This window comes from Catharus ustulatus, chromosome 6 (assembly GCF_009819885.2).
Source record: "Catharus ustulatus isolate bCatUst1 chromosome 6, bCatUst1.pri.v2, whole genome shotgun sequence".
Lineage (NCBI taxonomy): Eukaryota > Metazoa > Chordata > Aves > Passeriformes > Turdidae > Catharus > Catharus ustulatus.
Window position 1 is genome coordinate 33,336,536 of NC_046226.1, and position 12,844 is coordinate 33,349,379.

The following is a 12,844-nucleotide window of genomic DNA, read 5'->3' on the forward strand; positions in this document are numbered from 1 at the left end:
GGGTTTTCAACTTTTATGGCAGTTGCTGGTAGTTTGCATTTGTACTAAATGCAAACTGAAGTGTAAGCCTAATTTTTTAGATACAACCACTTTTTTTACAATGTAATTTCACATATAATTTATGGAAATAGTCATTAAATCTCTGCTGCAGTCTGCTTGTTGATTTTAAAAAGTGTTTGTTGCTGGACAGAGATGCATGTGTGGTCCAAGTTAATTTATTAAGGCAACGTTCGTTTTTTATTTCCAGATGCAAACGTTTATTTCTTGGAGCTACAATACTTCAGTGGTAGTTCTTACAGAATGCTGATAACAATATACATTAGCTTTTGTGAAAAAAAATTAAATAATGTTGCAACATTTTTATCAATTACTAGGAATCCTTCTGAGATATTAATGCATTTCTCTGTTACTGTTGCTCAGTATAAAGGGAAAGAAAACATCACATGTAAATGGATGCTCTGCTCAGTTTTCTGTCTTCTGTATTTTTACATTTATTCTTTTGCAATATTTTACCTTGAAAAAATTCACTTGTTTGTCTTCTAACAGTCTTCTAGCTGCTTTCTTATCCTTTGTCCCTATGCTTCTGTGCAAGTCTTGTTTGCCCACCTATAAGACCTATTTTATGTACTTCAATAATAGCAGTAGAAATCAACATATTGTCCTCAGCTGGTGATAGACATTCTTGAGCTGTGTCACAATGTGGAAGTAGTTCATCCATACTGCAGGTAATTTTGCACCCTAAGATTTTAGGATAATACTTCATAAAAAACATAGAAGAGCAGTTTTCCAGCATGTAACACCAGACAGTTATTTCCTTGCAGTCTTCCTAATTTTTGAGTGCTCTGGAAAATTTACGAATGCTTCTTTCAGTTCATGCTGTTTATATTCTTCAATATTTATGGACTGGTTTAAAATGTAGACACATACTTTTAAAAATTTTGTCTGAAAATAAATACATACTTATTTATTTTTTCATCAGAATTCTCTGACCCATGAAAAGAAATCATTGTTCTCTGAAACTCCCTTCTATTCATCAATGTTTCTGAAAAATAATGCTCAGAATGAACAAAATACTCCAGATATACCACACAGAAGCCATGGTTGGACAGAAGAAAGTCTCAATTCTTCTGTAATATGTCTTTTTTATATTCAGTTCAAAATTGCACCAGCATTTTTATGATTATGACCAAATGCAAATCTTCTATCATTTGGCTCTTACCCATTGTCTAAGATATCTCTTATGGATTTTTCTTTACACTCCGTTTTACTTCCACAGACTATTTTAGTATCTATATCCTTCCATTTCTCTGTCTCAAGTAATGTTGGAAGTCCTCTTGATCTCTATTGTTTCAGTTTTCATGTGTTTTGTTTGTTTGCTTCCACTTAAACTTTGTTAATGAAATAAGATGCTTATGACACAATAGGACAGTCATGTTATAACCATACTCTCGCAGCAACACATTTCATCAAAGTAACTTAAATCCACTGAGACTTAAACTTTTCAAAGAACTATTTCCATTTAATAAGCAGAAACTTAAACTAGAAATGATATGTAGAATTTTGTCCTCCCCAGTTCAAATACAGCCTTTCCAGAGCAGCAGAGTTTCTAGTCATGTTTGTTGTGGATGTAGGACTACTTCTTCCTCAGCAATATTTTATTATTGGCACTCGACCGAAAGAAAATAATTTCCATTTTACAGTCTGTCACTTCAGGATGGCTCCATAGTGTGGAGGAATGAAACTTTCATCTCACATGGGACATAAGTAATTTTGTGGTAGGAATAATATGAAATTGTGCATCCTCTAATAACCCAGGTTAATGTTTCAGTTTTTCACCCTTCAGTATTCCACGTACCTTCCAATTTAATAACTATTTTAATAAAATGTTTTTATAGTCTCTTTTAAAACTGTAGCTTTTCATATCTCTTAAAGGAGGTCTTGCTCTAAGTTGGATTTCTGTGGTGAGTTATTGTATGTATGTTCTGTGTATGGATGGCATCTGACCCTGTAACTTGCCATCAGATCTTTTGAGACCTTCATAGTTCTTAGAAAATGGTTTCCAGCCCAGCTTGCTCCTAAAGGGTTGGCATTACAAAACCTTGCCATGTGCATCTAATCAACAAAGGTGCTTAAATGGAGCAGATTACTCTGTGACAGGCTCATTCCAAATTATGTGCGACTCTATTAGAAGTTTCTCAGCAACTCTGTACCATTCCCTTTTTCTTAGTCCTCCAGGCAGTTCCTAGCTTATATGATTAGGTCTTTATCTAGTCTGCTTTAATTTTTCAATAAAATTTATTATTTGATGTTATAAAATTCAAATATATTTATGTTCCATAATACTTCAGTTTAAAATTATATACTTAGATTTTTAATCTCTCTTGGGAAGGCATGTTATTATACCAGGATTGATATGTTTAGTTGCAGAACGCTTTTCATTAAACATCTATTACTAGTTTCTTTAAGAAGCAGCAGTATACAAGTTATTTGCACCACACAGATTTTTGTCAGTTTACAGAAGTACCTGTGTCTACCTTGAGAAATTCCACTCTGATTTAGCTGAATTAAAAAGGGCTAAAGACTACTTTCTCTTCTCTTCTCTTCTCTTCTCTTCTCTTCTCTTCTCTTCTCTTCTCTTCTCTTCTCTTCTCTTCTCTTCTCTTCTCTTCTCTTCTCTTCTCTTCTCTTCTCTTCTCTTCTCTTCTCTTCTCTTCTCTTCTCTTCTCTTCTCTTCTCTTCTCTTCTCTTCTCTTCTCTTCTCTTCTCTTCTCTTCTCTTCTCTTCTCTTCTCTTCTCTTCTCTTCTCTTCTCTTCTCCTCTCTTTCTCCTCTCTTTCTCCTCTCTTTCTCCTCTCTTTCTCCTCTCTTTCTCCTCTCTTTCTCCTCTCTTTCTCCTCTCTTTCTCCTCTCTTTCTCCTCTCTTTCTCCTCTCTTTCTCCTCTTCTTTTCTCCAAAGCGCTTGATTTTGCTATCATGAATTGCAGTCACTGAATGGAAATGCCTGCAAGCTGCTCAGACACCTGTAGTAAGAAATGTGAGGGGCAAGAAAGGCAGACCCCATTTCAGCTCTGTTTACTCAGCTATCAGAGGTTACTAAAAAAAATACGACCATCAAACAAATACAGATAATACTAGCCTCTGTATGGGATTGATGTGTCTAAAATGCAAAGCTGCATATTTTTATTGACATTCCTTTTAAAAAGTTTCAGCTTCACAGTGGATATAGAAAAAGGCAAAAAAAATACAAAGGCAAGAAGAGATGCTTTCTGAGAGACTCAGTCTGTTTAACTTATCATAAAGAACACTAAGAAATAACTTTAGTTTTTCCTGTACTTTCATTGGGAAATAATCTACAATACTAAACACTTTTTATGGTACCAAAGGCTTTCTTTACCTATAAAAGAGAATTGCAAAAATAGCTGGTGGTAGAAAACTTGAGCCAGAAAAATCTAATAAAATCATCATTATGAAAGGATTTATGTATTTGGGTTGTTTTGTTTGTTTAAGAGATTAATCACAAAAGTAAATTGCCTAAAGAGCTGTATTCTGCATTTTAATTCTGTCAAATCAAAAATGTTGGCTAGCGAGACAAATGTCTTCTAAAACTCAAGTTATCTTGTACTTCTTGCAGAAATCATAGATGATGTTAAATTAATCATCCTGCACTTATAGCCTTATGTTCTGTATGTGTTAGATGAGAAGATAGTTTGAATCAAATGGATCCTGAAAATAATAATTAGACAATTTTATTTCCTGAATTCAAAAGGACTACATTAATTGTTTTTGTCTCTTTTTTGAAAATGTAAAACCCTGATCATATTGGCTGAGAATGCTGGAGCAAATATCTTTTTAATTACTTAACTAATGTATTAACCTTCTGTGTAAAGTTGTCTGACCATCATATCATAAAGGTAATGCTAATAAAATTCCTTTTAAGCCTTTGGTTATTTTTACTCATTTGAGGGTCAGCTTTTATTTGCTTTTTTTAGGTGCTCTTAATACTCTTGAATAGCAAACAGAGGCTGTGTTTTGACTTTCAAACATGTAGGAAATATTTGCAAGCTCTGCTGAAAAGAATAGTAAAACAGCAGTAAGGAATTTGTATGTTTCATAAAATGAAAAACAAAGCCACAATAATGAACCAGGAAATCTCACCTTTTTGTTATTAAATTTTGAAATTAAAGGGTTTTTTCCCAAGGTAATTTAGGAATGGTACTTGGAAGAAAGCTGGCATGTACTGAGAGTGGACAAATGGTTCCTGTATGAACCCAGTACTTCCAAAAGTACACCCAGATGAACAGTATGATTATGGTGTACTTTCTTAACGGGGTAAAGAGAAGGGTTTTCCTCCTCTTGGTCTTACTGATGTCTTTTAGCTGTGTTTTTACTGTAGAGCCCACATGTGGACATTTCTCTATTAATTAAAATAAACTGGCTTGTGTTGTATTAGCAGTGTAGCCACAACAGTGAATATGTCTTACAGTCCTTTCTGTAACTGGGGAAGAAAAACAGGCCTGCCATAGGACTTCTGCATAATGAAATTTTCAGTTTGGAACTTCTGGAATTTTTTTTCCTCTTGGGCATTTCTCAAAATAGTTTCACTTTGCATCACTTTGGAGAAGATAATAGGAAACTGAACAAAATTAAACATCAAGTTAAAGCAATATAATCTTGAAAACATTGTCAGGCCTGTAATTTTTGCCCTTAATGTGTCATTTTTTCTGGTCATGGTCTATTGTAAAGAGTTTAGTAAAAGCTAAATACAGGGAAAATTAACAAAAAAATAATATAGACATGTTAGGAAGACTTCTCTGTGAAGGCAGCTTAAAGACATGATAACAAGAGGGCAAATACTAGTTTGGATTTAAGATGTATGAAAAATTGACTGAGTCCTTTTGACATTAGCACACCAGAATAGCAAAATTACTCATTATTAAAATAGCTGATCATTAAAACTAATACTTATTAAAGAATAGAGCATTTCTCATTTACTTCTTCCCTGCTGTGTAGGAGCTTTTCCAGCCACTAAGTGGAAAGAAACTAGAAGAGTCTCAGAAAGCAGCTGGCTCCAGGAGTTATTCTTAGGATTATAACTAGTCCTTCTCCTGCTTTTGCTAATTGCTACCACATGGAGTAGTGAAGCTTTAGCAAAATATTGACTCAGTATAAGTACCAAAATAGAAAACCGAAATGACTATTGTCACGCTTAGACATGAAGGTCTTATCAGTTATGGACTAAAAAATAATTACTTTTTAACCTTTATTTAGACCATATTTTCGTTTCTTGTACCTTCATGCATATATTGTTTTCCCAGTTACTCTGTCATCGGAATACCTAAATTAACAGTGAGGTGCATAACCTATTGTTATTTACTGTTGACATTTAAACTGTCAGTGGATTTTGAAAGTCCCTATTTTCCTCCACAAATAAGCATTTTCTTTTGGTACGCTGAGATCAGTTTGTCATAGTTCATTTTCATTAAGCTTGAAAGAACTCCCTTCAGAGAGAAGGTGACAGCGATTCTGTTCTTGATGTGGTGCAGCTAATTGTAGTTTCTGCTGGCCACAAAATCACAGGATTTTACATAAGTGCCAGTGTGTGCCCTTAGTACCTTGTACTCTGATATCTCTGGTTCAGCCAGTATCTGCAGTTCCTGGCTGGTTTATGACATTACTAATTGTATGAAGTCTCTTGGTCTTCTCTGCCTAAATTATTTGCCATTTTGTTCTAAGTCCAAATAGTAGTGTTCAATATGGGAAAATTTGGGTATGGAAGAAATTCCTATTCTGTGACCCAAATTTCTAAATTTGTGACCTCTGTTATTCTGGTGCCTTGCTCTGCTAGAAGAATGAATGGTTGATACCCAGAGATCAATGTAAATAAAGTTCCATCAGCTTAGCCTATCACTACTGTATTCTTTAAAAACTTTGTAGTATATGAGTGCATGGCAAGTTCATGCAGATTCTCCCTGCAACCTTTCCAAATCCTAATTTAGCAAGGACTCAGCAAAGCTAATGATTCCTTTATATTATTTAAGGTCCTCTACCGTTTGAAGAGGGAAGATTTGGCTTCTTGTTTCATATTACAGCCTTGTCAAAGTGGAGTGTAGGTTTTCAGTGTTGACAATAAAAAGTTAATGTGCGGGTAGATAAATGCACATGCAATATGGATTTCAAAGTAGACAGAAATAGTGAAGCTTGCTTCTTGGTTGATTCTTTTAGTTTCTAGGTAGATACAGTATAAAAAAAATCTCATTATTTAAATGAGAGATGAGTTAAATTACCGAACTTTATTAGTGTTGGAATTTTCTCAGTTCTTACATTTCAGATTTCATTGCATGTTTCTGAAATAATGCAGCAGCTAAGATTTCAGAAATAGTTTGTTTAAAAAACGAGCCATGTTAAATAGCAAAATGCTTAAGTTAAAGAGAAAAGGATATTCCAGGTAACAAATAGGTGCTGATAAGTTTGATACTTAGAAGAGGGTCACCCCCAAGATTCATAAGACTAATTCTTTTCATTAGAGTGTGGGTGTGTCTAAGCCAAATTCAAACCCAACCTACACTGATAATGAGTAACAGTTAATGATGATTTCCGTTTATCTCACAAATGGCCAGCAGTGGCTAATGGGTACTCCTGTTCAACTTCACAAGCCATTTTGCAGTGGATATGGGAATGAGCTCACAAGACCAACCCCTTTCCCCTCTTACACTAGAGGTGCTAGAGGTAAGTGTGGTTTTGGGAAACAAGGGTGGGAGGTCATGAGATAAAAGTGATGTGGGCTTCTTAAATTTTTCACAAACCTCCATAAAGGCATGTATCTGGGGATGGGCAAAGATTCAGTTGAATTCTTATTTTTTGCCCAAAAAGATTACCCAGTCCTAAATTGACATGCTTTCCTTGAACTGGGAGTCAGAAATCCCTTTTCTCTTCTGTTTTTCTGCTGCAGAAATTCCCAACATTCCCATTATGTGGGCTCCAGAGAGGGGTAAGCAACATCTTCAATCCCACCCAATCATTTCCAAACTAATTCTTTGCTAGTATTTTTTTGCTTTTTAAATCATCATCAGAAACGGTTTTCAGACACATTTTTCCCATTTGTTTGATTTTCTTGTGGATTCTCATATTTTTGTTTTATAGGAAGGTCCCATGGCCTCCCCAAGTGGTAGGGTCAGACTCATTTGCTGTTTCCATTTGTGTGCTATTCTCCTGTGGATTTTCATGGTTCACTCTGATCAAATTATATTACCAAAGGGTGAGCATCTAGACTCTTGAGACTGTTTCCCTCATGGTATCCTGAGTTGTTGAAAAAGCACTGCCACCCTGCTAGCCTGTCAGTCATTTGGCAGACTTATGTTTTGCTCTTCCCAACAGTTACATCTGATTGTTGGTGGGCTTTGGTCTTTTTCTGCCTTGTCTGGGGACCGCCTGGCATTCACTACTGTCTTATATTCTCTCTACCTGCTGGCTGTGTGGCATTGTCCTCCTGAAATCTTGGTCCTTTGCCTGACTGTCTGGCATTGCCTCTTGACCAGCTAATTGCTTGACAGTGACTACCCACTGCCCTGTCCATCTGTTGGCCGGCATGCATCGCCTCCTTATTGTCCTTTCAATCCGATTGTACATGGGCACTGGCCTCCTGCTGCCCTGTCTCCTGCTCCAAGTGCCTGGCATTGCCTTCCTGCTGAGTGCATCTGCTGACTTTGTGGGATTGCTCTTCTGCTGCTTGGCACACCTGCTGAATGTTTGGTACTGCTTTAGCAGCTTGCTGAATGTTTGGCATTTTCCTCATGCCTTTTCACCTGATCCTTGAATATAGTGTTTCCTTGCTGCTCTTTGAGTCTGCTTACTCACTGATACTTGCTCTTTTGCCATCCTGTCCACTTGCTTTTATGCCTGGCATTTCTATCATATTGTCCTACCCATCTGCCTAGATTTTATTTCTAAATATGCACCAGTCTGAAAAGATTAAGAAGAATTATAAGTAATGGGGAAAAACTGTTATCTGGCTCCTTCTTGGTCTGATTCAGTTTAACATACCAACCAAAAACTGTTCTCAGTACCAGCATTCAGCTTTTTCATAAAACTACTTAAAACCCTTTCCCATCTTATGAAAAACGAAACCAAACCCAAACCAAATTGAACTGTATTTAGTCTTTACTTCCATCACTTTATTCGATAGCTGTACTGTATTAAGTATTAAATTCGACAGTAATTGAGTACTATAACCCTAATATTACGTAAGGTATCTCAAAATCCATGGAAGGTAGGTAATAACAGGGTGGAAAAACAATCTGTTGCTCAGGCTTAGAAAGATTGAGGTTTGAATGTCGAGCGTCATTCATTAAACACAGTGGATTAAAGAACCTAAATAAGAAATTTTACAGGTCTTTTTATTCAAAGCAGAGGGTTGCAGCTAATCCAAATAAACCATTGGATCAGTACAGCATTATCAAACTGAAATGTGTCCTAATTGCTGCTTCTTACTCTTTCTGTACTGTGAGAATGGTCAATTGCCAGTTTACAGAAACATTTTGTCGCTCTCTCACAGATTAAGAGCAAGGATTTCACTACATCTGTAAGGTCCATAGTAAGGGAATAAATCATTGTCACATCTTAGATTAAGAAGCAGGATGTCCTGCTCTTCTTTTAATTCAACTCATTTGACGTCTTTTCCTAGCTCTGCCACAGTTTTTAACTTATGAGTGTTGTTGGGTTTGTGTTTTTGAATTCAGTAACAACTAGGAGCTGGAGAAAATATTCTGTCGTAATGAATCCTGTCATCATTTCATAGTAAAGTCTTACTATATTTAAATAAATTGTATGTAATGTTCTTTTAACCTTAGCTTTTAATCTCTTCAGATATATTATTACTGCTGTTGCTATCTTCAACGGTACCTTAAATATGTGAAATTATGTCTAAGCATGGAGGCAGGGCAGCATCCTTTGAGTCAGTAGCAGCTTTCACCAGTGTGGGACCAGCTGTGGAATCAGAGAAAGACCCTGTGAGAGAGCACCTTGTTCCCATGGCCCCAAGACCAGCTTGCTGCTGTGGGAGATGGCTCCCAGGATAGTAGACAATGTTCAGAGGAAGAGCTAGTAGTACCCTTCCCCCAGTTTTCACCTTAACGCCTAGAAACCAGGTAACTTGGATTTTGCTCCAAGGAACTGGAGGATGTAAATGTCCACCTATATTTTAGTCCTTTACCGTCTCCTTGGCTCTCCTGTCCTGTCTCTTCTCAGCATTTCCAGCCCTCCCTTGCTTTTCTGAGCGTATTTTTTTCACAACTTCATGAACTCTTAAAGATGGTAGGCCGTCAGTCTCTCACTTCCCACCAGCTTCATGTTGTTGAAGGGTGTGGTGACAAGAACAGGTCTCAGTGGCAAATCTCTTTCTCCAAGCTTTACCCAGTGTTATTTTGATCTTCCCTAGGCTGTTGTTTCAGAAGTACAGCAGGGGCTGGAAGGGAGGGGGAATATTCACTCTAGCACTGTGGGGCTGCAGGATACTGCTAGAACTCACTTCTTATCCCAAGAAACATATGTAATTTGTTCATGTATCATTTTAGTTATTTTTAATATAGGGTTTTTAAAATTAATATTGCCTCTGATATGTGGGTATTTTTTCAAATAATATTCAAGTTACATGAATTTTAAATGCAGGAAAGCAGCAGAAGCTGGAGGAAAATAAACACTAAGCTTTTTCTTGAAGATATGGAATTTTCTTGGCTGAAAATTATACCTACAACAGAACTGATGCAGTGCTGTCTTCAGCAGCTTCACTGTAATATATCAAGTTAAATCAGTTTTCTGCCTGAAGTGGTAAAGTTATGGTACAAATATACAAATTAGCTCTAAAAGAATCTGTGGTAAGTTAAAAGAATAAATTTTAGGTTTTGTCTTATAAATGAGTCAACATTTGGCTAAAGAAAAATTTGCATACAAAGCCCTAGGAGTAGTATTTTTATTACAAAATCCCTATAACAGTGATAGACAACATTATTTTATCTTTTCTCCCCCCCTGCCCCCCCCCCCCCCCCAGGGGTTTTGGGGACCTTTTTTTTTAGTCTTTTGTCCTTGTTACTTTTAGGGTGGGGGAGGGTGTTGAAGGTATTTTTTAGTCTTTCCTATGCTGATTTTCTAACAAAAATTAGCTTTTGAAACAGTCATGAACAGTAGAAGTCTTTACAGCTCACAGTTTACCTTTCCAGAATAACTAAATTTCCTGTTATCAGCCCAATTTTATCTCTGTTTTATTCCTCTTTTTAGACTATTTTCCTTCCTTATCATCTCTGATAAAAAAACCCAATTACATTATCATAGCTATTTCCTGAACTAAAATACCTAAAAATTGCAAATTATTTGTGAGGAGAGAGTGTTGGTTGTATATTCTCTTTGCTTCAATGCACTTTTTAATTTCCCTTAATTTTTTTACAGTTCACTTTCTTTATTCTTCTCTGTTTTCTAGAGGTACCCTTTCTGATGATAGCAGCATTTCAGTCTCTAAGCAACTAATTTCTTCAGTTGTTTCTGGAAAGAGAACAAATTCCTAACGAATACAGGTCTTCTGCAGTCAAAAAGAAAGAGAGATATATGATTATTTTTCTACCTTGGGATTTCCAGGTGTTTCATTCCCTTGAGCCATTTAATCACTGCTTTCACTTTCAGTTGAAGTTTTCCACTCTTTTAAAAATAATGTGTCTGACAGTGACTCATCAACCTGGAATTCAGATTTTATTATGCCTGTACGTTGCTTCTGGGTTCAGATTGAAAAATTTGTTTGGTTAATTTTAGACAAGAATGCTTTGAATGATACATGTTGTGCTAAAGAACATACATGCCTTTTGGTTCCTGCTTGTCATCACTGACAAAGGCTTTTGCTGTTACAATTCACATAACAATTTGTAAGTTCTGGGGGGGGCGTCTCTGCTGTTACCTCTTAACTTAGTTAGCCAATAGTTTTTGTTGGAAAAATGAGGAGATAATGTTGCATCTTGAGTATAGAAATTTGACAACAAATCCATCCCTTACTTCCCGGCTGTTCCCTAGAGATCAAGAGGGTGTGGGTGCTGTCAGGTTGCTCTCCGACTGCTACCAGTTTGGCACTTGAAGTCTGGTCACATTCAGCAAGAACTTTCATGAGCAGAGATTCACAGATCGTGTAGCTTGTGAAAGCAACAAGTTATACTTTCTTGTTAGATTGACTATCATAAATAGACTATTTCTACAAAATGTAAGCATATAGTGCCATGTACAACTCTTCACAGGTAATGTCCAAGGCAGGCAGAGGCACAAATCTTACAGAGGCTTCTCAGCTTTGGTGAGGAAGAGAGCAGCAAGCCCAGTGACTTGTCTGCAGAACGGCATTATATACTCATCCTCTGCCAAAGAGGACTTCAAATGCAAAATTTATACTTTGGGGAGAAATGGAGGTGATATTATAGTCAAATACCCTGTTGCTGGCTCCATAAATGGTGGGGGGACAGCTGTTTGTATATTAAGGTGAGGTTTTGAACCCCTAGCAGTGAGCCAACATGCCCACATTGATCCACAGCATCTCTCTTGGCTTTAGGCATTATTCCTACAGGTGGGTGTGCAAAGTAATGCATCAGTGCCTGTTGCAGAATTGTTCCCCCTGCCCATTTTGCTGCTGTTCTGCCCAGGCAGGTTTTAGATTCAGCCTGGAGAAGGCTCCAGGGAGACCCTGTTGCATTCTTTCAGGACTTGAAGGGGGGACTGTGAAAAAGATGGGACCAAACTTTTTAATAGGGCCTGATGTGATAAACAAGGAGAAATTATTTTAAACTGAAGGAGGGTCAGTTTAGATATTAGGAAGAAATTCCTTGCTGGGAGGCTGGTGAGGCAGTAGCACAGCCTGCACAGAGGAGCTACGGGTACCCCATCCCTGGAAGAGTTCAAGGTCAGGTTCAATGGGGCTCTGAACAGCTTGATCTAGTTGAAGATGTCCTTGCTTATTGCAGGGGAGGTTGGACTTAAATGGCCTTTAAAAGGTCTCTCCCAACTCAGGCTATTCTATGACTTGCTGGAGCTTCTTTTGCTTCATTTGGGAGTGTAATGAAGTCAGATATATGTAATTGTTGGAAAATTTTGTCTGAGACTGCACCTAAGCTTTTGTTTGATTTGACTTTTACTGCTCTCATGGAACATGATAGCAACAGTAGTTAATCTTTTTCACCTTCATTGTTTACTTTCAAGAAATATTTGTGCACCTTTATTCGGCTCTTTTCTTGCAAGTTTTTTGCAGATAGACTGAGCAGTAAATAAACTTTATTTACTTGTGTAGTGTTGCAATCACTTACATCACTCGTTCAAAGTGAGCAAATCATCATCACATTCAAGTCACAGATTTTGTAGATTTCAAAACTGAATGAAACCTACACATTGCACATTTAATTTTGGCTGAATTTTTGGCCTTCAACTCCCTTTTTAAGAGTGAAAAACTATTGGGTTATTGTCATTTCTTACTATAAGCTGACCAGTTCTTCCTTTATAACCAAATAATACTTAGTTTCCAGTGGTATACAGAATTAATCCATGAACAGCAAGGCTTAATATTATGGTGTTTTTCAAACTCTTACAATTCATCCATTTAACTGATTTCTGCTGGTCAGCACTGGGAATTCCTGGAAAAAGAACAGAGAAGGGTACAAAATTCTTTTAGATGTGTTTGTCTCCTAGGGATTTTATTTCTGCAGAATCTTAATGAGAAGCTGCTGTTGAATCATCATCATTCTTTGCAGGCAAGAGAGAGTAGAATTTTCTTTTGACTTTAACCTTAAAAAAGATGGATTTTCCAGTCTAACTAGAACTGTGGGATTTTCTTA

The 12,844-nt window shown here is 36.8% G+C and overlaps 1 protein-coding gene across 24 annotated transcripts in view; it reads left to right on the forward strand.

Moving 5' to 3' along the window:
* Positions 1-12,844, forward strand: part of GPHN (gephyrin) — a 276,586-nt gene that overhangs the window by 145,973 nt on the left and 117,769 nt on the right. For 17 of the 24 annotated variants that reach the window (XM_033063946.1, XM_033063950.1, XM_033063948.1 and 14 more), the window contains one exon: positions 6,949-6,987. The exons of the other annotated variants lie outside the window; for them this stretch is intronic. In XM_033063946.1, coding sequence (XP_032919837.1) covers positions 6,949-6,987 — 39 coding nt within the window. The remainder of the gene's footprint in view (positions 1-6,948; positions 6,988-12,844) is intronic. 24 annotated transcript variants of the gene reach the window in all.